We start from the raw sequence: 23745 nt of genomic DNA, 5'->3' as shown, positions 1-23745 counted from the left end.
AGAGAGAGAGAGAGAGAGAGAGAGAGAGAGAGAGAGAGAGAGAGAGAGAGAGAGAGAGAGAGAGAGAGAGAGAGAGAGAGAGAGAGAGAGAGAGAGAGAGAGAGAGAGAGAGAGAGAGAGAGAGAGAGAGAGAGAGAGAGAGAGAGAGAGAGAGAGAGAGAGGAGGAGAGAGAGAGAGAGAGAGAGGAGAGAGAGAGAGAGAGAGAGATTTATAAAGATTTCATAATGCCCATTTTATTCCCTTTAAGGGTGCGATCAGGATCCTGCATAGATTTGATGCGCAGGATTTGTAACTGCAGATTAGAAGCTGTGCTCAGTCATTTGGTTTACATTGAGATCTGCAGCAGAAAATCCTGCACAGGATCCTGTACGTGTCAACGTACCCTAAATTGGCAATGTCTTTCGCAAAAAAAATTATACAATGTAGACAATAACATAATATGTATATCTCTAAAAAAAAATTGTATATTTTTGGGTGGAAAAAAATGCTGTCTTGTCCCTGCAGCTACTGCCTGTGTGTCTTGGCTGGGACAAAATACAGAAAGTGCTGGCAGGGCTGGCAGGGCAAACAGGGCTCTGTGCAGGCCCATGGCTTGTCATTCAGCCTGCTCTGTGAGCTGGGGGCATGTCATAGACCCTCAGTGCACAGCACAGGGCCTTGCATGTCCTGTCCACACTTCCTCTGTTTTGTCCCAGCTGAGACAATAGCTGCAGGAACAAGACAGCATTTTTTACCCCAAAATCTACCCATTTTTTGATTATGTCAAATGATGCTTTTTTAAAGTTGTGATAAAAGTTTGTATGTAAATATGAAGTTTGATGCAACAATAGTAATAACAAAAAAAAATTCACAATTGTTAACAATAACCGCTTTGTGTGTACTAAAAACCTATCAGATAATCTACCCATAGATGTAAAGGTTTCCAAATATGTCTCGTGAGTGCAACAGATCAAAAATCCCATTAACTGACCCGGAACATTTCACATAATTGTATGTTCAATTGACATTACTGACACAATGCCTGGTGTCTCATAGAGAGACATCAAAAATCTTTTCACAACACTCTTGTCTCTATGCTCGTGGAGGTTGCGAGGGGGGGTCATCTGCTGAATAGTTACAGGATATTGCTTGTAACATGAAATAGGAAGGGTCAATCTTATTAACCCCTTAATTACCAAGTGCCTATGACACAAACCAAGCGTAAATACAAAATTTGTGCTCTGCCTTCTTTGATGCTGTGCCTGCTTATGTAATGGCTCAGTTGGGCATGTTATGTCAACTGAGCAGGCATACGTCTGGTGCCACTTATATCCATAGAAACAAAGGATTGGACACTTTAAATTCCAAACTGTAGGACCCTTATCTTTCCTAAGAGGAAGAGGTTGTCTGCTTCATAGATATTAAACTGTCAGTGGATCTTGTCAAAATATCCCAACCAAATCCAATGTGTACAGCCAGCCAAGACCTATTTTACAACAGTGCTGGAGGTTCCATTAGGAGCCTTGAACCCAAATACCACACTGAATGCTGTGCTTTTTAGTCTGTTTGAATTCTGGACAATGACTAAAATCTGAAGGGGTCTTCAGGTGCCCTCAGTGGCACTGTTTGTCAGGAAAGTCAACATAACCACATACACAAAATATAGTCAGCGGATCCCACTGTAACTGAGCTCAGTTTGAAAACTGGACCTAATTGGAAGGTAAAAAATATGACGCCAATGGAACCCTCTTCCAGTCACCATAGACTGTAATGTAAATTTTTTCTGTATTTTAGAGTTCCGTTTGTAGTCTGTATTTTTGGCAGAACAAAAAATAGTACATGTCACAGTTCTTGATCAAGCAAAAAAATTTACTGCAATGGAACTGAGATGATCTGATCACAAAAATGATCCACTGACATTAATGGCTTCAGTTTTTCTACCGGATGATATGAACAAAACACTAAGGGCTCGTTCACATTGCAGTCATGCTCTGGCATATGGAGCTCCATCGGCATGTCCATCGGAACGACGGAAGTTTAGCAGAGAGTTCAGCGCATGCACTATTTTTTTCTCTGGTAAGCTACTGGATCCCCGACGAACCCTATTCAAGGCAATGGGATCAGTCGGGACCTAATGGTGTCAGTTGTGCCCCGCCCCATTTTGGGGAAGTTCGGCAAAACGGCAATCTGAACCTAGCCTAAGAAGTAAAGGGTCAAGTTGGCAAATCCTTTTGTAGCCCCAAATAGAAGCATAGAAGATTGTCAGCAAAAAAAAGACCACCTAACCAATCTGATCTGCCCTTACATTATTACCTTTTTATTTATATTTTAGGGTAGATATACGTTTATCCCAAGCAAGTTCCACTCTACCAACCACATCTACTACACTTTTGATAAAACAATAATTTTCCATGTTCCTTCTGATATGACAGCATTAATACAGCCTCTAGGATGCACTGGTGTAATGCTTCCTGTCTCGGGGACAAATTCCTTTCAAATAGTATCACTTAATTTTTGGAACTGAATAGGAATATGCATTCCTAAAGGTGCCAATACAGAATAGATGATAAGTCTTTTTAACAACTATATTATATCTTTCGGGGAAGGGGGGGGGTTGTCTTTTGACAAAAGAGATCATTAGACATAACTATGGGGACCCGCAAGGGGGGAGCATAGCTGTGGGCTATTTTTAAGGTAAACATTTTTTAACAAAAAACGATTTTTGGCATATTATATGTCACTATGAATCTTTATGTGTCATATTATACTGCATATATAAGAATTTTTCTACGTAAAGTAATACATTGTGTTTTGCAGTCCCTTACAATGGAGCATCAATGCTGAGGACGTCCCCAAAGTCCTGAAAAGACCAGTCATTTCAATTCCTTCCCAAGTTCATGAACTGAATAGAACAAAAGGTGCTTTTTCTCATGGTGTAACGTGTAAACTACAGATCATTAAACGTTTCCAATACCCTCAAGGTGAATGCACATAAGCGGGAACATCAAACAAGTGACCTGGAATCCAGCCGTCACAGGCATGGGCGAAGAAGAAGAAGAAGAAGGGGAAGGAGCAAGCCCTAGGGGAAATACGGAAGCTTGGTTCAAGATGCTGAGCACAGAGATGAGAGAAGGGATACAGAAGCTTATAATACGTTAGCAAGCAAAAGTGCCAAAGTATCAACTGGAACATGAAGAACATTTTTAAGCATGCAGAGGGCTTGGAAGGGAAATAAAGGCAAACAAAGACAAATGCATACTGATTTGGTGTGGAATCAAATATGTGCAGGACATGGCAAGAGTGTTAACATATGTACCTGAATGTTATTTGTTCACCCAGGGACTGCGGAAACTGCCTGGAGCTATCGGATAAGAGTTCAAGAGTAATTTTATCTAAATATGATTAGTTATTCCTTTGAGTTGTCTTTTTCTTCCTAGTTGAATGAAGATATAGCCATAAGTCCCACAGCAGCATACTGCTAGCACTAAGATATGTGTGTAATATAACAAATTTTACATTGCAAAACTGCTATAGAGAAAAATAGAGGTTGTTAGATTACCTTTTGGCCAAACATTGTGTACCATCCCACCACGATAAGGTGACCTCATTTGGAACGGAGGCATATCTATAGTGTAGGGTCTGTCCAAAATGAGGTCACGTTATTATAGTGGGATGGTACACACTGTTTGGCCAAATAGTAAGCTAAGATCCTCTATTTTTCTCTTTAGCAGCATTGCAATGTGTTATATTACACATATATCTTAGCACTAGCAGTGTGCTACTCTAACTTTCCTTTTTGCATTCTTTAGAGCATGTTACTCTGAGCGACACTTCTTTAAGCTGTATCACACTTGACTGCTGGAGCTCACTAATTGATAAGAAGTAGGTGGTGGGGACAGGAGACATTGATAAGTGTGATAGCCTAAGGGGTATAGGGTATGGGGAGTGTAGCAGTGCGGGTATTAAAGGGTGCTTGTTAACCCTTGCTATTCCTGACGCCAGGGTGAGGGCTCCTCAATAAAGCTTTTCCTACCGCCGCCCTTCGCAGGAACGATAGGGAGGTGGATGATAATAGGTTTGAGGTAGATAATAATGGATTGTCCACAACCGGAAAGCTTCTGTAAACAGCGTTAACTTTTACTGAAGATTTTCTGTACACTTCATTAACACAACAGTCTATTATCATAACAACAGCTTCCTTTGGAGATTGACAATGGTTGGGACTTTAGCTTTAAGAGTCTTTTGATCTATTGCACTGTTCCACTGGATTTAGGGGAATTAGTTGCGGTCCAGTAGTCACGCTAGCATTAGCAGGAATTAGAGTAAAACTCACGATTTTTGGTTCTGCTGAGGCCGTAGGTTTTGAGGCCTAGCGTGTCTTTGAAAGTTGCATAGCACACCGTCCTGTTAGTCCGGCATCCATGGTCTTATCATTTACTATTGTTTAAGGAGGCTAAAGATATCTATTAACAGCAACTTAAGAAGAAATACTCACTACTCAGAGAAGAACTTGGCAATGCTGCTGGGTTCAACCTCATCTTTATGTTCAAGAAGTTGAGTGAGGGCATCTTCCATATAAGCCAGGACATGTCTCTGAGCTGTAGAAAATAGAGATTATTACTTCAATCATTTATGATTTGCGTCAATTATTATTATCACTGTGCCATTTATTCATTTACATCATTAGTTATATAGTGTCAACATGTTACACAGCACAGTACACTAACTTTCATAATTATACAAATCCATTGTGTTCATTGCTGTGGTTACCAAGGCCTGATCTGATCCAGAGAGAGCCGCAGAGGACACAATGGGCCTTATTTACTAAGATAGTTGGGTTTTTCCTAGTGTGAAATATTGTTTGAGACTTGCAGGATTCCGCACTATTTACTATGGGGATTCACAGATTTACAAGTTGGGAACATTTTCTGACCAGATTTTTCTAGGTGGAAATGTCCAGCCATTTAATCACAGGATTTTCTGTGAATTCAATAGTAAATAGGTCGGGTTGTGAAACCACATACCTTTTCGGGCCGGTCATACCCCCTTTGTGACAAGCCACGTCCCTTTTTAGGCTTTTTACAATGCAATGTTGTGTTTGTCGGATTTTTCTGGCGCACACTGTCACATACTGGCGCAGACATGTAGCAGACACTATGCGCCAAAACAACCGGACAAAAACTAGTGGTTTAAGCTTTGTAAATGAGGGCCAATATGTCCAATGACTCCACTGGGTGTAATGCTTCATTTCTCCTGGTAAGCTGACACTGCAGGAGAATTTAACAGTTGCAGGTACCATTACAGCTAGTCGCTTAAAGGGGTACTCCGCCCCTAGACATCTTATCCCCTATCCAAAGGATAGGGGATAAGATGTCAGATCGCCGTGGTCCCGCTGCTGGGGACCCCCGGGATCGTCGCTGCGGCACTGCGCTATCATTACTGCACAGAGCGAGTTCGCTCTGCACGTAATGATGGGCAATACAAGGGCCGGAGCATCGTTACGTCACGGCACAGCCCCTCGTGACATCACGGCCCGCCCCCCTCAATGCAAGTCTGTGGGAGGGCGTTTGGCGGTCGTCACACCCCCTGCCATAGACTTGCATTAAGGGGACAGGCCGTGATGTCACAAGGGGAGGAGCCATGACGTCACGCTGCTCCATTGCCTGTATCGCCCTTCATTACGCACTCGCTCTGTGCAGCAATGATAGCGCAGTGCCGCAGCGGCTATCCCCGGGGCTCCCCAGCAGCGGGACCGCGGCGATGTGACATCTTATCCCCTATACTTTGGATAGGGGATAAGATGTCTAGGGGCGGAGTACCCCTTTAAGTTTTCACTAGACACTTGTGCACAAAGCATACAGCCCCTGTTAAGGGACTTTATTTTTGACAAGATTTTTCTCTTAAACCAGTGCTTCCAAACATGGCTCAATTTTTAATACTTTCAGATATATAAGTAAATCGGACAAAAAAATATATATATTTACCCTTGTATCAAATTTTAGGCAGACTGACTTGCATTAGAGGCTTAAAATGTCACAAAGTCGATAAGTAGATGTAGGAGTGTGTGGTACTCAACATTTTTTTTTTTCAAATTCAAAAGGTTTTATTAAAGAAAAACAATAGCATACATACATAAGAATGCAACAGAGTAAACAAAGGCCCTTTGGCCAGATCAGGCCAGAAATAACAAGGCGGGCCAATAAGAACAAAAAATAAGAATCGTCAAACGCTTACAAAAATGCAAGACCTGCAAAACTAAACCAATATGAAGACAAGAGGTGTGGCAGCGGGGAGAACCAATCAGGTATAGTGAGCAGCACAGGGCTCCATGACAAATAGGTAGTAAGAACAGAGATATTAGACCTGAAATATTTAACAGGAGGTCCACTGAAATAATGCCACCACAAAAAGATGAAAATAAAGAACAACAGCCATAACGAAGACAAAATCAAAACAGAGGGTGACACGGACACACAACACAAGGGGGAGAAGGGAAGAGGGCAAGAGAGACCACAAAGAGCCAGAGACCCGAGAACCAAAGAGAGAGAAAACAACTGACCGAAAGGACGACCAGTGAGACATGATACGCTGTCAGGGAAAATAGGAAAAATGCAAAGGGGCAACACACCCTCCCTACCATGACCTGCCTACACTAGAGACCTATACCGACAGGAGGAACAAAACTCCAACCACGGAAGCCAAGTGGCTCCCACTCGAGCGACATCCGCTGGGAGAATAGCCATCAACTCCTCCATATGTCAGGTCTGAGCAAATTCTGCAAACCATTCCTCCAAGGTGGGAGGGTCAGGGGACTTACACCTCCGAGAAATCACCGTTTTTGCAGCTTGGAAAAGCATCGGGCCAAGTCCTCAGGAGAGAAAGTCTTGCTCAGCTCAATCTCCCAGGTGCAACTAAATACCGGTAGGGATTGAGATCTGGCAGACAGTAGCAAGTCCTAAACAATAGAAATGAAGTGCCGAGGCAAGATAAAGGCGTTCATAAGGGTGACACCAAAAAAAATTTCAACAAACTTTGCACAAATCAGTAGTACAAGCAAATATAGAAAACTTCATAATGTATCAGAGAAAAAAAAATTCTCTACATATCAGCTACTCTTTCCCACCAACTCACTATTCACGTAAAAAATAGCTAAAATCTATTTCCAGACAGATTGGCACACAGAGATTGAGTCACAGCTTCCTATAGAAGTCTGTGGAGAGTCTGCTGAAAGCTTTTGTAAGGGTTATATCTCAACCCGATGCATTATAGAGCACTGTACTTAATAATGTTCTTATTGCTGCTGCTGCTGCTTCTGAGATTGTACTATAGAGATTCCATCTAGAGGAGCAGGATGCCCTCTTCTGTGTGTGCACTGTGTGGGAGACATCATAGAAGCTAGTCTTCACCTACTATCTCAGGAATAACAGAGATGCAAATTGCAGAGGGGAAAACTGCTGAAAATATCACATACAAGTTATTTAATGATCAGAGATAGTGCTACTCTTCATGTACAGTCACACACACACACACAACAGCTTAACCAAAAAATTCACCTGAAATGACAGGTACCCTTTAAAGTGCATGTGTCTCATTGCAGCTGCATATTAGCTAATCTATAAATTCCTAGTAACTGGAACTTCAGAATTGTTTGATCTTTTGTAAAAGTAGCATCCAATGCATTATTATATTTCTGCATTACCTTTTCAGTGGGAGGAGGGAGGCAGGCTATAAGCCCCACCCAAGTTGGCTGATGTGTTGCCGGCCTCACAAGTGAACCATAATGCTGCCTAGAAAGTGACCAAGGTGTATCAAATGTGGAGTTTATGCAACTCCAAGTATAAGATTTAAACAACAAGAAGAAAACATGTAGTCTCAAAAAGCAGGAGGTGCTCAACCCCAAATGCAGTTGTGCATTTATCCTGGGGGAGCAGATCCTGCGCTTGTGGTCCGTTGCTAAGGACAATCCCCAGCATAAAATGCATACAATGGAGGATACCTGCAGCAGACTATAAGTGCCACAATGGCATCCTACACCAGATGAAAGGTGTGCATGTGTAACATATAGAGTAATACATAAATATAGGTGCACTACTGTGGTAGGTAAATGGGAGCAGGCTGTGAGTCGGTCCTAATGCTGCTGTAATTGCCCATACGGCACTTGTGGTCTGCTGTAGGCCTCCCCCATTGTATGCATTTAACGCCAGACACCCATTGTGATCCTCCTGTATAATGTATGGATGCGGCCGGCCGCTCTTCTATGGTCCCCTGCACTGCCGTATATATACACCTATTCATATTTCCCACAGAGAGTTGTGATTGGCTGGAACCATCTGGCCAATCACAGCTCTCTGGGGAAATATGAATATGTGTATATATACGTCATATTTCCCCAGAGAGCTGTGATCCATGCTGGGAGTAGTAGTACTACCTAAAAAATTACAAAAAGAAAGAAAAAAAAGTGAAAAACACACACACTACATTTTTATTATTGTCGGCTATATATTTAGTGTCCTGCCTGCCCACATAAATTGATCCCTGTTTAAAAATTAAGAAAAATTTCGTTATAAAAAAAGAAAAATTTTGTTAAATACAATTTTTTCCATCACTACTGTATCTTTTTTATTATTATTTTTTTTTATGGTACCCTACGAAATTGTATTAAAAAAGGTATCTCCATCACTTTTTTGGATCGCTTAAGTCCAAAAAAGAATAAAAAACGCCTGCAAAAACACCAATGTTAAAACCCACTTGGCATTCTTCTTTCCGTTTTTTTTTACTTCCATAGACTTCTATGGGAGAAAAACGCCATGATTTCAGGTAAAAAAAACGCCACAGGCTCAACATGCTGCGACTTTGCAAAACCACCAAGGAGCTGAAAAACACACAAAAAAAATGAAAAAAACACCAAAAGGATTTAAAAAAAAAAACGCCAAACTGAAAAACGCAAAGTGGAAAAATAATTTTGTGTTTTTTCATTGATTTAAAGCTAACATCTGGCTGCAGCGTTTTTTCAATGAAAAAACGCCATGGGGGCTGTTTAGGCTTTTTTGGGCAAAACACCCAAGGTGGAAACTTAGCCTAAAGACCTAAAGAAAATGTACTTACTGCCACTAAGTTTATTTAACCCTAAATGTTACGCATCTTTGCCAATAATGTTCCTGTTCTGTAATGTGTTATTTTTGTTATTCCATGCCAGTCTCTTGTTTTCCAGTCTTTGCCCCCTGGCAATTCATTCCACGTGTGCCACAAGGTGATGTCAAGTATCAGTTACTGAGCTAAGTGACCTACATATTTGTATGACCTCTAATCCTTCCTCTCCTGTAATAAATTACACAGGTGAGCCAATTCCCTCATAGCCAGCCGTGCTATTAAATCAAAAGCAGTCACTTAGAGGAAGAATAATATTTACATGTCTCTTTATGAGCTACTTGCCCTTTAAATCTTTAATTATATCAGATTAACCCCGTAAAAAATTCATAAGTTGTTCATTTAAAGTCCATCACCTCTTGTGTGCTGAATGAATTTCCCATGACTTGACTTAAACAAGTTTTCCACTTAATTACATTTTTTACACAAAATAGGGTTAAAGGAGACATCTCCATCCATAACGTAATGGCATATTGTTGGTACATATCATCACATTATAATTGGTGGGGTTCTTACTGTGGTGGCCCAGTACAGGGGTCGCACCCCTGTACCCTAGCTGCCCTGTCCAGCAGACTGCATACAGTGACCCCTGCCCCCCCCCCCTGCACTTATGTTCTAAGTGTCTATGTTATGCAGTATGATGTACATAAAATGTGTTATAGCTTTAAGACCTGTTGTCATGTGATTAACATGTTGTCATGTGATTGTAAAACCCAGTGAGGTATCAGTGACCATGTGACCTAAGGGACCCCTCCTAGTCTCCCCCATATAAGCCCTGGGTGGAGCTAGCTCACTCTCTTGGAGCTATAGAGCAGTTAATCCTAATTGTAATAGGTGTGACAGTTGTCCAAAATGAGAATATTGCTCACCTATGGGTGTTGTGCAGGCAGGCACAACACCGGCGATCGCATGTAACAGGTAGCAGGAAGCAGTGTGCAGTGTCGGGAGGCAGCCGGCTGTTGGTCCCGCTGTGCCAGCGGTGTAGATACAGGAGGAAACAGCTGGTTCTGGGAAAACCTGGCGAGGTTATCACAGAACTGCCGCAGTAAATTCCGATTTCGGCTATAAGGCGCACACACGAGTATTGTGAACAAAAGCAGGCTTTATTGGTTCATAAAACATGCAGGGTAAATGGGACAACGCGTTTCAAAGGTTCATCCTTCCTCTTCAGAAGAAGGATGAACCTTTGAAACGCGTTGTCCCATTTACCCTGCATGTTTTATGAACCAATAAAGCCTGCTTTTGTTCACAATACTCGGATGTGTACCTTATAGCTGAAATCTGAATTTTCTGCCAGAGTTCTGCGATATCCTCGCCAGGTTTTCCCAGAACCAGCTGTTTCGTCCTGTAGCCAAGCTGTATAGACTGTTACATCTGTCTGACTCAGTAAAGCTGCCATTGTTCCGTAACTTGGCGTCGGAGTCATTATTTGCCCCCGGTGCCTAGACCAGGATCCAGCGGTATTCCTTCGGGTGGTGTAGAGTATAAACCACGCCTTGGCGTCACGAACACAAGGGCTTAATGCCACTAGGGTAATTCCCTCTGCCCTCATCACACCCTCACCACATTACCTCTGAGAACCCTCCAATCCTGGAAAAGAATGGGCTTTCAGTGCTGCAGTCCCTCCATTCTTAGGTTCAGTGGTGGTCCAAGGAGTCAGATTGCTAGAATATGCCACCACTTTATGAACAGTTTGAGTCCAGCTGCCAGGACTTTCATTGATCAAAAAAAATTAAAGAGCTACAGCCCCTTCCCAACTTTTCCCTGTGCAGCAATACTCATGGCCAGTGGCCACTATGGGAGGGAAATGCTGAAGGGTCCTTGGTTCCTTCAATCTGTTCCAGAGGTCAGATTATGGCAAGCAGTCACAAGATTGGAATAGCTGTCCGGCCAGACCTCCTTGCCCATGGCACCTGAACACCACATCTTATAAATGTGGAAGCAAGATTATTCTCAGATCTACCAACAAGATTTTACTGATTGATTCCATGATTTATCTTAAAGAGGTACTCCACCCCTAGACACCTTATCCCCTATCCAAAGGATAGGGGATAAGATGTCTGATCACGGGGGTCCCACTGCTGGGGACCCCCGCGATCTCGGCTGCAGCATCCCAGACATGGCGGAGCGGAGGCTTGTGATGCGGGGCGGAGGCTCGTGATGTCATGGTCACCCACTATGCAAGTCTATGGGAGGGGGCGTGACGGCTGTCACGCCCCCTCCCATAGACTTGCATGGAGGGGGCGTAGACGTGACGTCTCGAGCCTCCGGCGCTGCACCAGACACTCTAAACGAATGCCGCGGATGCAGCAGGGAGATCGCGGGGGTCCCCAGCAGCAGCACTCCTGCGATCAGACATCTTATCCCCTATCCTTTGGATAGGCAATAAGATGTCTAGGGGTGGAGTACACCTTTAAAGCCCATTGACATCAATGGGAATTTTTTTTTTTTTTTTTTTGTCACTGACCAAATTACATGCAAAAATTCTATCAGAAATTTTAATTTGGCTACAATATTATTTTTATGATGCTAAAAGTCAAACTGCTGTTTATAGACTAGGCATATCCTCAACCTTGCTTCAGCAACTAGAACTATTATTATTTTTTTTTTATTTTTTTTAAATAGAACAAACTTTTTTTTCCCTCAAAGGGTTGCCAAAAGACAGGATTGCAACTCATGTCTGGTGTTCAGAATTGTCATTTGGACAGTGGTGAGCAGGGACATTTATTTTTTAATTACATAATATCAACAAAGAACAAAAAAATAAGATCTGTTTGTTTTTCATTAGTAATCGAAATATGTTCCCAAGTTCAGAACCTAAATGTGGGTTAGGGTGGGTTCACACCACGTTTTTGCAATACAGTTCACGTATACGGTTTCAATGTGAAAACCGTAAGCATTTACTCTCCATTAAAAACCATATGACAAATGATGCATCAGATTGCATCTGTTTTGCGTCTTGTACGGTTTTGTCTGTTTTTTTCCCCTATCCAAAACCGCAGCCTACCACGTTTTTTTGTTCCGGGTGAAAACCCGTTTTTATTTAACATGTGAGTCAATGGGAACCATACAGAACCGTATGTGCGTACAGTTCCATCTGGTTTGCACCATACGGTTTTTGACTTTGCACAGTTTTTTTTCTTGGAATTTCAATCAAATAAGTGAAACTTTATTCATTATAGAGTGAAAAGTTAAAAAGGTATGTTTTTTTTTCTTAAAAAACGGATGAAATCTGACATAATTTTTCAAACCATATACGGTTTTTAACTATATAAGGGTTAAAATTTGTACACACATTTTGAAACAGTTTAGTCAGTTTTGGGGAATCCGTTTTTCCATCCAAAAACCTGATACAGGAACTGTATTGCAAAAACGTGGTGTGAATGCACCCTTACTGTGTTGATCGCATTGACTTGCCAAGTGATATCCTGCATGTCTGGCAAGATATGTGTCCCCTTGTAGTAGTTTGGTTCATGATAAGCTTATTCATCTGAGGGGAGAAGTGAAGAAATGCAGTTTAAGTAACTAAGTGCTCGATAATAGGTGAAAGCAGGTTTCTGGATAGCACATTTATTTTAAAGTGTGGAGAGGCACAAGTCAGCCCTGTATTGACAATGAAATTGTACAATGCCCAGTGGGTGCCATGCACAGTTATCTTTCTATGTAATTGGAATCATGCAAAAAAGTAGCTGGAAGTTGTATTGTTACTTTGTCAACCCAACTACCCAGCATGGACTCGTGTCTCTTGATCTAAAGATTGGGGGTGCTTTCACACCACGTTTTGTACTTACGGTTCCCGAATACGGCTGGAAGGAGGGGGGCGGGGCTTAATCGCGGCGCCCGCACTCAGCCGTATTCGGGAACCGTATTTAATGCATGTCTATGAGCCGACCGGAGTGAACCGCAGCTTCCGGTCGGCTGCGTTTTCGGCCGTATGCGGTTTCCCGACCGCAGGCAAAAACGTGGTCAACCGCGTTTTTGCCTACGGTCGGGAAACCGCATACGGCCGAAAACGCAGCCGACCGGAGGCTGCGGTTCACTTCGGTCGGCTCATAGACATGCATTAAATACGGTTCCCGAATACGGCTGAGTGCGGGCGCCGCGATTAAGCCCCGCCCCCCTCCTCCCAGCCGTATACGGGAACCGTAATTACAAAACGTGGTGTGAAAGCACCCTTAGGAGGTTTACATTACAGAACACTTGAAAAGCATCTGTAGCCCTGAAGAACTTGGCTCGTCCTTGCATTACAAAATCTGTCTGATTTCTATAAGCACCAAGCAATGGTGTTCTGGTGTTCCATGGAAATTAAAGGTTGGTTACCACACTTTCCTCCAGTCGATCGCTGGGGATCACAGCAGATGAACAATCTGTGATCAAGTTGTCATTTTGTACTAAGATCATGCCACCCATCTTACAGCTGGCAGAGGTGGCCAGGGAGCTGAAAACAGCTGGTGGTGCTACAAAATTACACAATTTTAGAAGGACCCACTCAGACATTTATAATATATCGTGTGGATATGCCATAAATGTCCAGATGGGAATACCCCTTTAAGGAGATCATGTAAGTATGATAATCTCCAAAGCAGCTTTATTGTTAGCTGAGAAGTGATTGGACAAAGCATAAAAAGAGCAGTCACTTAAGATGTGATTTCAGAGCTTGGGATTGTGTCTGATATGATAATCATCCCTTTTAACGCTTGACATAACACCTTCTAACACCATTTCTTATGGATCATATGTTTCAAGGAGTAGATCAGTAATTATCCCATTAAGGTAGCTTGCAATTATCCTCTTCTTAATACTGAACTCTATTAACCCAGCAGGAAACATTGCCATGTGCACATATAAAATGCATAAGAAAATAACATAAGCAGACATTCTGTTGGTGCAGGGTCAATTGTGAGCACAAAGCTGCAAGATAAGCAAGCACCCCAAAAGACGAGATGCATGAGAATAAGCAGATATAACCAATTACAGTGAAAGCACAACCCAAGCCATTTTGATAAAGGGGTAACATTTTTTTTAATCAACTGGGGCCAGAAAGTTAAACAGATTTGTAAATGACTTCTCTTTAAAAATATTAAACCTTCCAGTATTTATCAGCTGATGTATGTTCCAGAGGAAGTTCTTTTTCTTTTTGAATTTCCTTTTCTGTCTGATCACAGCGCTCTCTGCTGACACCTCCGTCCATGTCAGGAACTGTCCAGAGCAGGAGAGGTTTGCTATGGGGATTTGCTCCTACTCTGGACAGTTCCTAAAATGGACAGAGGTGTCAGCAGAGAGCGCTGTGGTCAGACAGATAGGCAAATTCAAAAAGAAAAGAACTTCCTCTGGGACATACAGCAGCTGATAAGTACTGGAAGGGTTAATATTTTTAAATAGAAGTCATTTGCAAATCTGTTTAACTTTCTGGACCAGTTGATTTATAAAAAAACAAAAAAAAATAAGGTTTTCCAGTGGAGTACCCCTTTAATGTCACATAAGCCGGCACTTCTTAAGATCCCGTTCCTTATTGCAGATGAAAAAAATAAATACAAAACTTCACATAAAACTAAGTAGCTGGAACAAAGGTTGACATGTTTCGGATCAGCTGAGTTATCATGAGTCACTTGTTTCTTTTACGAGAAACGGTACGCATTTCTGCCCAGTTGCCCGTAAGGAAACTTCTTTGGCTGTGATAATCATTAGGATGCAAATGTATAGAGGGAGAATATGTAGTAAACTCATTTACGGCAACATGTTCTGCACATAGGGGGAGATTTATCAAAACCTGTGCAGAGGAAGAGTGGTGCAGTTGCCCATAGCAACCAATCAGATTGCTTCTTTCATTTTCCACAGGCCTCTTTTGAGGCCTGTGGAAAATGAAAGAAGCAATCTGATTGGTTGCTATGGGCAACTGCACCACTCTTCCTCTGCACAGGTTTTGACAAATCTCCCCCATAGTGTTACGATAAAGATACTCTGTCCACATGTTCTACTACTGCATACTAGAGAACTAAAGGCCATTCAATTATCAAGAATGTCTTGTTACTCTATTTTTTTTTTGGAAAACTGGGGACATAGAAGCCTAGGGGTGACATCTGACTTTTAGTTTAACTTCTTGGCTCGAGGTTTCAAAGCAGAACAGTACGTCTTAAAGAATCTTTTGACAGGAAGAAATCGCTGTAATAGGGCTTAACCCCAGAGAGAGAAATATCATGATCCGAAAAATGATGTTCAGCAAAAATAATGGAGTGAAAATAACTGTTATTAAATGGTAAGCCAATTGTTAATACAGTTGTGAACTTAGCCTTTTGATATTCTGCATACATATATATATATATATATATATATATATACACACACACACACACACACACACACACACAGTACAGACCAAAAGTTTGGACACACCTTCTCATTCAGAGTTTTCTTTATTTTCATGACTATGAAAATAGTAAATTCACACTGAAGGCATCAAATCTATGAATTAACACGTGTGGAGTTATATACATAACAAAAAAGTGTGAAAATATGTCAGATTCTAGGTTCTAGCCACCTTTTCCTTTGATTACTGCTTTGCACACTCTTGGCATTCTCTTGATGAGCTTCAAGAGGTAGTCACCTGAAATGGTCTTCCAACAGTCTTGAAGGAGTTCCCAGAGATGCTTAGCACTTGTTGGCCCTTTTTGCCTTCACTCTGCAGTCCAGCTCACCCCAAACCATCTCGATTGGGTTCAGGTCCGGTGACTGTGGAGGTCAGGTCATCTGGCGCAGCACCCCATCACTCTCCTTCTTGGTCAAATAGCCCTTACACAGCCTGGAGGTGTGTTTGGGGTCATTGTCCTGTTGAAAAATAAATGATGGTCCAACTAAATGCAAACCGGATAGAATAGCATGCCGCTGCAAGATGCTGTGGTAGACATGCTGGTTCAGTATGCCTTCAATATTGAATAAATCCCCAACAGTGTCACCAGCAAAGCCCCCCCCCCCCACACCTCCTCCTCCACACCAGCACACCTGTGAAGTGAAAACCATTTCAGGTGACTACCTCTTGAATCTCAACAAGAGAATGCCAAGAGTGTGCAAAGCAGTAATCAAAGCAAAAGTTGGCTACTTTGAAGAACCTAGAATATGACATATTTTCAGTTGTTTCACACTTTTTTGTTATGTCTATAATTTCACGTGTTAATTCATAGTTTTAATACCTTAAGTGTGAATATACAATTTTCATAGTCATGGAAATAAAGAAAACTCTGAATGAGAAGATGTGTCCAAACTTTTGGTCTGTACTGTGTATATATATAAATATATATATATATATATATATATATATAGCTTTTTTGGTAGGCAGCACTTCCGAAAAAATGGATATGGTGCAAGCAGTCTAGGGGCCCTGGTCTTGGGTCCAATTCATACAAAGCATAAAGGATGACCGCAGCACTCAATAGTAGTGAAAATATCAAAAAAGTGGCTTTATTCCAAAAGCAAACAGCAGCGACGTTTCGGTGTTCTCACAACACCATTCTCAAGCTAAATAACAGTGATCACAGCGCAGTATATATAGAGGGTGAAATAAATCAATCATAATTACAAACAATTATAAATATGTAAACATTCATAAAGTGCCAGTGCATACAGTGCATCAAAAAAATATTAGGGGATGTACAATAGTCATCCAGATACAAGTGAGTGATATTAAAAACATTTCTATGCAGATCTTATACATAGGTAAAACAGAGAATGGTATAAAATATAAAAACAGTAAAGTATGTAAACAAACAACTTAAATACCATAGGGATTCAGGGCAGGTGTGTGGCGTCACTCACCGAGGAAGCGTGTCCCATGTGTAACAAGTGTAATGGCGGCGAACGCCAGTATAGCGATACAGCCAGTGTCATGGCGACGGACGCCAGTGTGTGTATAAATAAAGTTGTAAAGGAACGGACCAATCACTCAAATGGAACCAGATCACATGACTATCGGTGTAGTGTCAGTATGTTGGCCGGAGGCGCATGCGCACCGCTGCAAATCGCATAGCGGTGGCCATCTTACTGTAGGGCAATGCTGTATAAAGTGTTGGCAAGGCGCTAGTCAGCGCAGTATCGATGTTAAAGAAACTGTACTATAGTCCCCACTCATCCTGATCATAGCAATCATACTAGGCACATATATCTCTCTAGCCCACCAGGGAGTCCCAATGTCCACCGCCCGATCCTTGCGGACCCAGAGGGGATCGCCCGGTCGCATGTCACAGGGCCACTAAGGGTCCCGGGCACTGACGTCGGGGGGCGCTCTGGTACCTGGGCTACCAATACATGGACGAGAGTGCCACTCAGTCATAAAATACACAGGCGCAGGGGAACATAATCATGTCCACAGGATTTATTATAAATCGTCAACCTGCTCAACGAGAGGAATGCCCCAACATAAGGTATAAAAATAAATAAAGTTAAAATAAATAATGAAAATAAAATAAAGTATAAATAAAAATAAAAATAAATATAAATAAAATAAATAAAATTAAATAAAAATAAAGTATTATTAAGCCAAATAAATAAATAATAATATAGAGATAATGAAATAAAATAGAGTTAAAAATCAAAAGTAAAGATAAAAGATCAAAAATCAGAAATGATAGTAAATAATAAATATAATAAATGATAATAAGTCATATTGGATGTTAGTAATCTATTCCAGTATGGGTGAATCCGTTCCTTTACAAACAGGGTGATTAATGTACAGTACAGTGTGATGAAAAATAAATTTCAAAGGGGACCGCTGTCGCTTCGGTTCATATGTTCAGCCACCGACTGCACCTGATCCCTATGAGAAAACAAAAAATAAAAAAATGAAAAAAGTCATTAAAATAAAATAAATTCATATCATTATTCAAGATAGATCACTATTTTCAATACCCAATCAGAACAATGATACCCACCGGATCCCCGGGCAAAACAAGGGTCAGACGCCACTCTAACTACATATTCATTGTGCATTATATATTTGTTGGGTGACCGTGAAGTCAACATTGAGGCCCTTCGGCCGAAGGGTCTGGAGCTCATAAATCCACTTGAGCTCACGACGTTTTAGTACGCTCACACGGTCACCTCCCCTCTTCAAAGGTGGAATACAATCCAACAACGTGAATCTAAGATCGCCTTCTGTATGATGCGCCTCAGCAAAATGTTTGGACACTGGTAAATCCAGTCTCCGTTTGCGTATACAATAGCGGTGCTGATTAAATCTGGTTTTGAAGTCCCATGTGGTCTCCCCAACATATAGGAGACCACATGGGCACTTCAAGACATATATGACAAAACTTGATGTACATGTCAGATAGTGATGTAATTTAATTTGCTTGCCAGTAGTGGGATGTACAAATACCGGACCTTTGTCCATGTAACTACAGTTCGTGCACCGACAGCAGGGATAAGAGCCCTTATTCCTGACCGTCAGGTACTTTTGGGAGGGCATATTGAGAGAGATGTCTGTTTTAACGAGTCTGTCACGTAAATTAGGGAGACGTCTATATGAAATAAGTGGATTTGTAGCGAACTCCGGTATATTGGGGAAGCTTCTGGTTAGAATATTCCAATTCTTGTTGAGGGCTTTGGCTATCAACTTGGAATGTTCACCATAGGTGGATACGAAGGCTACTCGCGCTTTGTCTGTTCTCTTCTTAGACTCAGATAAAAGTTTTTTACGGTCTGTGGCAAGAACTTTTTCTTTGCCATCATGAAGTAATTGTTTTGGATATCCCCGTCTGGAAAAATTAAAAATCATCTTATTTAGAGCATGGTCGGTTTTGTCCTCCGCCTCAATGATGCATCTCGCCCTAAGCATTTGGCTATATGGGAGTGAACGCACCATTGGGCGGGGGTGGCAGCTGTCAAAATGTAGTACCGAATTACAATCTGTCTCTTTAACAAAAATGTCAGTGGTCAGTCTGTTGTTTTCAATAATAACCCGTGTGTCCAAGAAGCTAACCGAAGTGGTGGATGCATGTAGCGTGAATTTGATGTGTGAGTCGACCAAGTTCAGGTAGTCGACAAACTCAGTTAAAGCATCCATGGTCCCATTCCAAATTAAAAAGACGTCATCTATGTATCTCCACCACCCCAGCAAAAAGCTGGAGTGGTGGGACACATAGACTGACGTTTCCTCCAGCACCGCCATGTACACGTTGGCGTACGTGGGCGCCACGTTCGTGCCCATGGCGGTGCCGGAGGTCTGCAGAAAAAACTTATCATTAAATAGAAAATAATTATTTTTAAGAATCAATTCCAAGAGTGTAATGACAAAATCCGTCTTGCTGACCGAGAAATCAGGTGAGATGTTGGATCGTACAGCCTGCACACCTCCATCGTGTGGGATGGAGGTGTACAGACTGACCACGTCCAAGGTAGCTAGTATAGTACCATCCGGAACGTATAAATCCATGATTTTCAACAGAAAATCTGACGTGTCACGAAGATAAGATTTCGCCCGGGTGGCATAAGGGCGGAGAATCTGCTCAACAAAGATCGACAAACCGCTGGTGACAGATCCCCTGCCTGATACAATAGGCCGACCGGGGGGATCCACCAGCGATTTGTGGATATTTGGGAGCAGATATAGCATAGGAATCACAGGATGAGAAATGTACAAAAAGTCAAATAAGGATTTATCTATGAGACAGGAGTCCAAGGCCGCATCCAATACCCTTTTAATTTTGTTGGCAATTTCCTGAGTAGGATCCGTATTAAGTCTTAAATAGGTGAATGTATCATTAAGCTGACGTTCTGCTTCTCTGATGTATTTTCCCCGATCCATGACCACTGTGGCTCCGCCTTTGTCAGCAGGTTTCACCACTAGGTTGTGGTCATGGATCAGGGTATTCAATGCAATTTGCTCATTACGTGTAAGATTAGAATGACCTGTTGTTGTAAGGGTATTTTGGATACGGGTTGTCTCCTGTCTCACTAGATCGCAGAATGTATTCAATGCACTAGAATCCACATTAGGGGTGAAATTACTAGACGTGTTCAGATCGAAATCTGTAAAGGAAAAACAATCGTCCACATCAGTGGAAGGAATTTTCTTACTGTCAGAATTAAGGGAAAACCAAATCTTAAGCTTAAGTTTCCGGAAGAATTGGATAAGATCCAACTCCACCTGAAACCAGTCAGGGGCCATCTTGGGACAAAAACTGAGTCCTTTGGATAATAGTTCTAATTGACTGTCAGAAAGTGTAGTAGATGAAATATTTACCGTCAATGGCTTCATTATTTCTTTTTGAAGTTCAGTTTCTGTTGTGCTGAGCGGTTGGTTTTTTGTGCTCTGGTCTTTACAGGTTCTCCTATGACGTCGGCCGCCTCTACGGGTTGGTTTGATTCTGCCACAATGTCCGATCCTAAAAAATCTGTGTTGTTGGTAACTGTGGTATTAGTTGTCTTCCCAGCGGTCTTGGTCCCAATTTCTGCTTGGTCTTTGCCCTTCCGCAGGCGACGAGAGGAAAAAGAGGATAGTTGGTTCCATATGTATATTCTTCCAGACGAGTAGTCAGTTAGGTCTCTGTGCCACTTATGTTTTTTTGAGGCTTCCAGTTCTTCTTTTAGTTTTGCCAAATATGTTGTTTGTTTCTCTCTCACTCTTTCATATGTTTCTTTATCAATTGTAGATAATAGAGTCTCCACTGCTCGCAATTTGGTTTGAGTATTGTTAATGTCCTTTTGTAGAAATTCCATATTCAAAATAATGAGGTCACATGCATATTTATTGGAAATCATTTCATACCGTGATCTGTAATTGGGATCTGAGGCATAAGCGTTGTCCCTGGGTTGAGATCGCAAGCCTCTCGGAATTCGTTGTACACGGTAGTACTCCCGCAAAGTAGTCAAATGTAATTTCAGAGAAAGTAGGCGTTTAGATTCATTCTCATATTGGCGTTGTAAGTCCACAATAGATGGTGTATGTAGAAAGGTGGCGTCCTCACCAGGGTCACCCATGATCCGGTCGATCTCATCAGCTGAATAGGAAAAGGTGCTCATGGAAATCACAGTATCCACAATGGAAGATCCAGGAGGTGTGGTAGCCATGTTGAAGGAGTGCAAGCTCAGGTGACCAGGAATGGATAGCTTTTTTGGTAGGCAGCACTTCCGAAAAAATGGATATGGTGCAAGCAGTCTAGGGGCCCTGGTCTTGGGTCCAATTCATACAAAGCATAAAGGATGACCGCAGCACTCAATAGTAGTGAAAATATCAAAAAAGTGGCTTTATTCCAAAAGCAAACAGCAGCGACGTTTCGGTGTTCTCACAACACCATTCTCAAGCTAAATAACAGTGATCACAGCGCAGTATATATAGAGGGTGAAATAAATCAATCATAATTACAAACAATTATAAATATGTAAACATTCATAAAGTGCCAGTGCATACAGTGCATCAAAAAAATATTAGGGGATGTACAATAGTCATCCAGATACAAGTGAGTGATATTAAAAACATTTCTATGTAGATCTTATACATAGGTAAAACAGAGAGGCGGCCGACGTCATAGGAGAACCTGTAAAGACCAGAGCACAAAAAACCAACCGCTCAGCACAACAGAAACTGAACTTCAAAAAGAAATAATGAAGCCATTGACGGTAAATATTTCATCTACTACACTTTCTGACAGTCAATTAGAACTATTATCCAAAGGACTCAGTTTTTGTCCCAAGATGGCCCCTGACTGGTTTCAGGTGGAGTTGGATCTTATCCAATTCTTCCGGAAACTTAAGCTTAAGATTTGGTTTTCCCTTAATTCTGACAGTAAGAAAATTCCTTCCACTGATGTGGACGATTGTTTTTCCTTTACAGATTTCGATCTGAACACGTCTAGTAATTTCACCCCTAATGTGGATTCTAGTGCATTGAATACATTCTGCGATCTAGTGAGACAGGAGACAACCCGTATCCAAAATACCCTTACAACAACAGGTCATTCTAATCTTACACGTAATGAGCAAATTGCATTGAATACCCTGATCCATGACCACAACCTAGTGGTGAAACCTGCTGACAAAGGCGGAGCAGCAGTGGTCATGGATCGGGGAAAATACATCAGAGAAGCTGAACGTCAGCTTAATGATACATTCACCTATTTAAGACTTAATACGGATCCTACTCAGGAAATTGCCAACAAAATTAAAAGGGTATTGGATGCGGCCTTGGACTCCTGTCTCATAGATAAATCCTTATTTGACTTTTTGTACATTTCTCATCCTGTGATTCCTATGCTATATCTGCTCCCAAATATCCACAAATCGCTGGTGGATCCCCCCGGTCGGCCTATTGTATCAGGCAGGGGATCTGTCACCAGCGGTTTGTCGATCTTTGTTGAGCAGATTCTCCGCCCTTATGCCACCCGGGCGAAATCTTATCTTCGTGACACGTCAGATTTTCTGTTGAAAATCATGGATTTATACGTTCCGGATGGTACTATACTAGCTACCTTGGACGTGGTCAGTCTGTACACCTCCATCCCACACGATGGAGGTGTGCAGGCTGTACGATCCAACATCTCACCTGATTTCTCGGTCAGCAAGACGGATTTTGTCATTACACTCTTGGAATTGATTCTTAAAAATAATTATTTTCTATTTAATGATAAGTTTTTTCTGCAGACCTCCGGCACCGCCATGGGCACGAACGTGGCGCCCACGTACGCCAACGTGTACATGGCGGTGCTGGAGGAAACGTCAGTCTATGTGTCCCACCACTCCAGCTTTTTGCTGGGGTGGTGGAGATACATAGACGACGTCTTTTTAATTTGGAATGGGACCATGGATGCTTTAACTGAGTTTGTCGACTACCTGAACTTGGTCGACTCACACATCAAATTCACGCTACATGCATCCACCACTTCGGTTAGCTTCTTGGACACACGGGTTATTATTGAAAACAACAGACTGACCACTGACATTTTTGTTAAAGAGACAGATTGTAATTCGGTACTACATTTTGACAGCTGCCACCCCCGCCCAATGGTGCGTTCACTCCCATATAGCCAAATGCTTAGGGCGAGACGCATCATTGAGGCGGAGGACAAAACCGACCATGCTCTAAATAAGATGATTTTTAATTTTTCCAGACGGGGATATCCAAAACAATTACTTCATGATGGCAAAGAAAAAGTTCTTGCCACAGACCGTAAAAAACTTTTATCTGAGTCGAGGAAGAGAACAGACAAAGCGCGAGTAGCCTTCGTATCCACCTATGGTGAACATTCCAAGTTGATAGCCAAAGCCCTCAACAAGAATTGGAATATTCTAACCAGAAGCTTCCCCAATATACCGGAGTTCGCTACAAATCCACTTATTTCATATAGACGTCTCCCTAATTTACGTGACAGACTCGTTAAAACAGACATCTCTCTCAATATGCCCTCCCAAAAGTACCTGACGGTCAGGAATAAGGGCTCTTATCCCTGCTGTCGGTGCACGAACTGTAGTTACATGGACAAAGGTCCGGTATTTGTACATCCCACTACTGGCAAGCAAATTAAATTACATCACTATCTGACATGTACATCAAGTTTTGTCATATATGTCTTGAAGTGCCCATGTGGTCTCCTATATGTTGGGGAGACCACATGGGACTTCAAAACCAGATT

The 23745-nt window shown here is 41.9% G+C and overlaps 1 protein-coding gene across 8 annotated transcripts in view; it reads right to left on the bottom strand.

The window, feature by feature from the left end:
* Positions 1–23745, bottom strand: part of CSTPP1 (centriolar satellite-associated tubulin polyglutamylase complex regulator 1) — a 173628-nt gene that overhangs the window by 93461 nt on the left and 56422 nt on the right. For all 8 annotated transcript variants that reach the window (XM_056526457.1, XM_056526461.1, XM_056526462.1 and 5 more), the window contains one exon: positions 4476–4578. In XM_056526457.1, coding sequence (XP_056382432.1) covers positions 4476–4578 — 103 coding nt within the window. The remainder of the gene's footprint in view (positions 1–4475; positions 4579–23745) is intronic.

Source organism: Hyla sarda, chromosome 6 (genome assembly GCF_029499605.1).
Source record: "Hyla sarda isolate aHylSar1 chromosome 6, aHylSar1.hap1, whole genome shotgun sequence".
Classification (NCBI taxonomy): domain Eukaryota; kingdom Metazoa; phylum Chordata; class Amphibia; order Anura; family Hylidae; genus Hyla; species Hyla sarda.
This window is presented reverse-complemented; position numbering and strand designations above follow the sequence as displayed.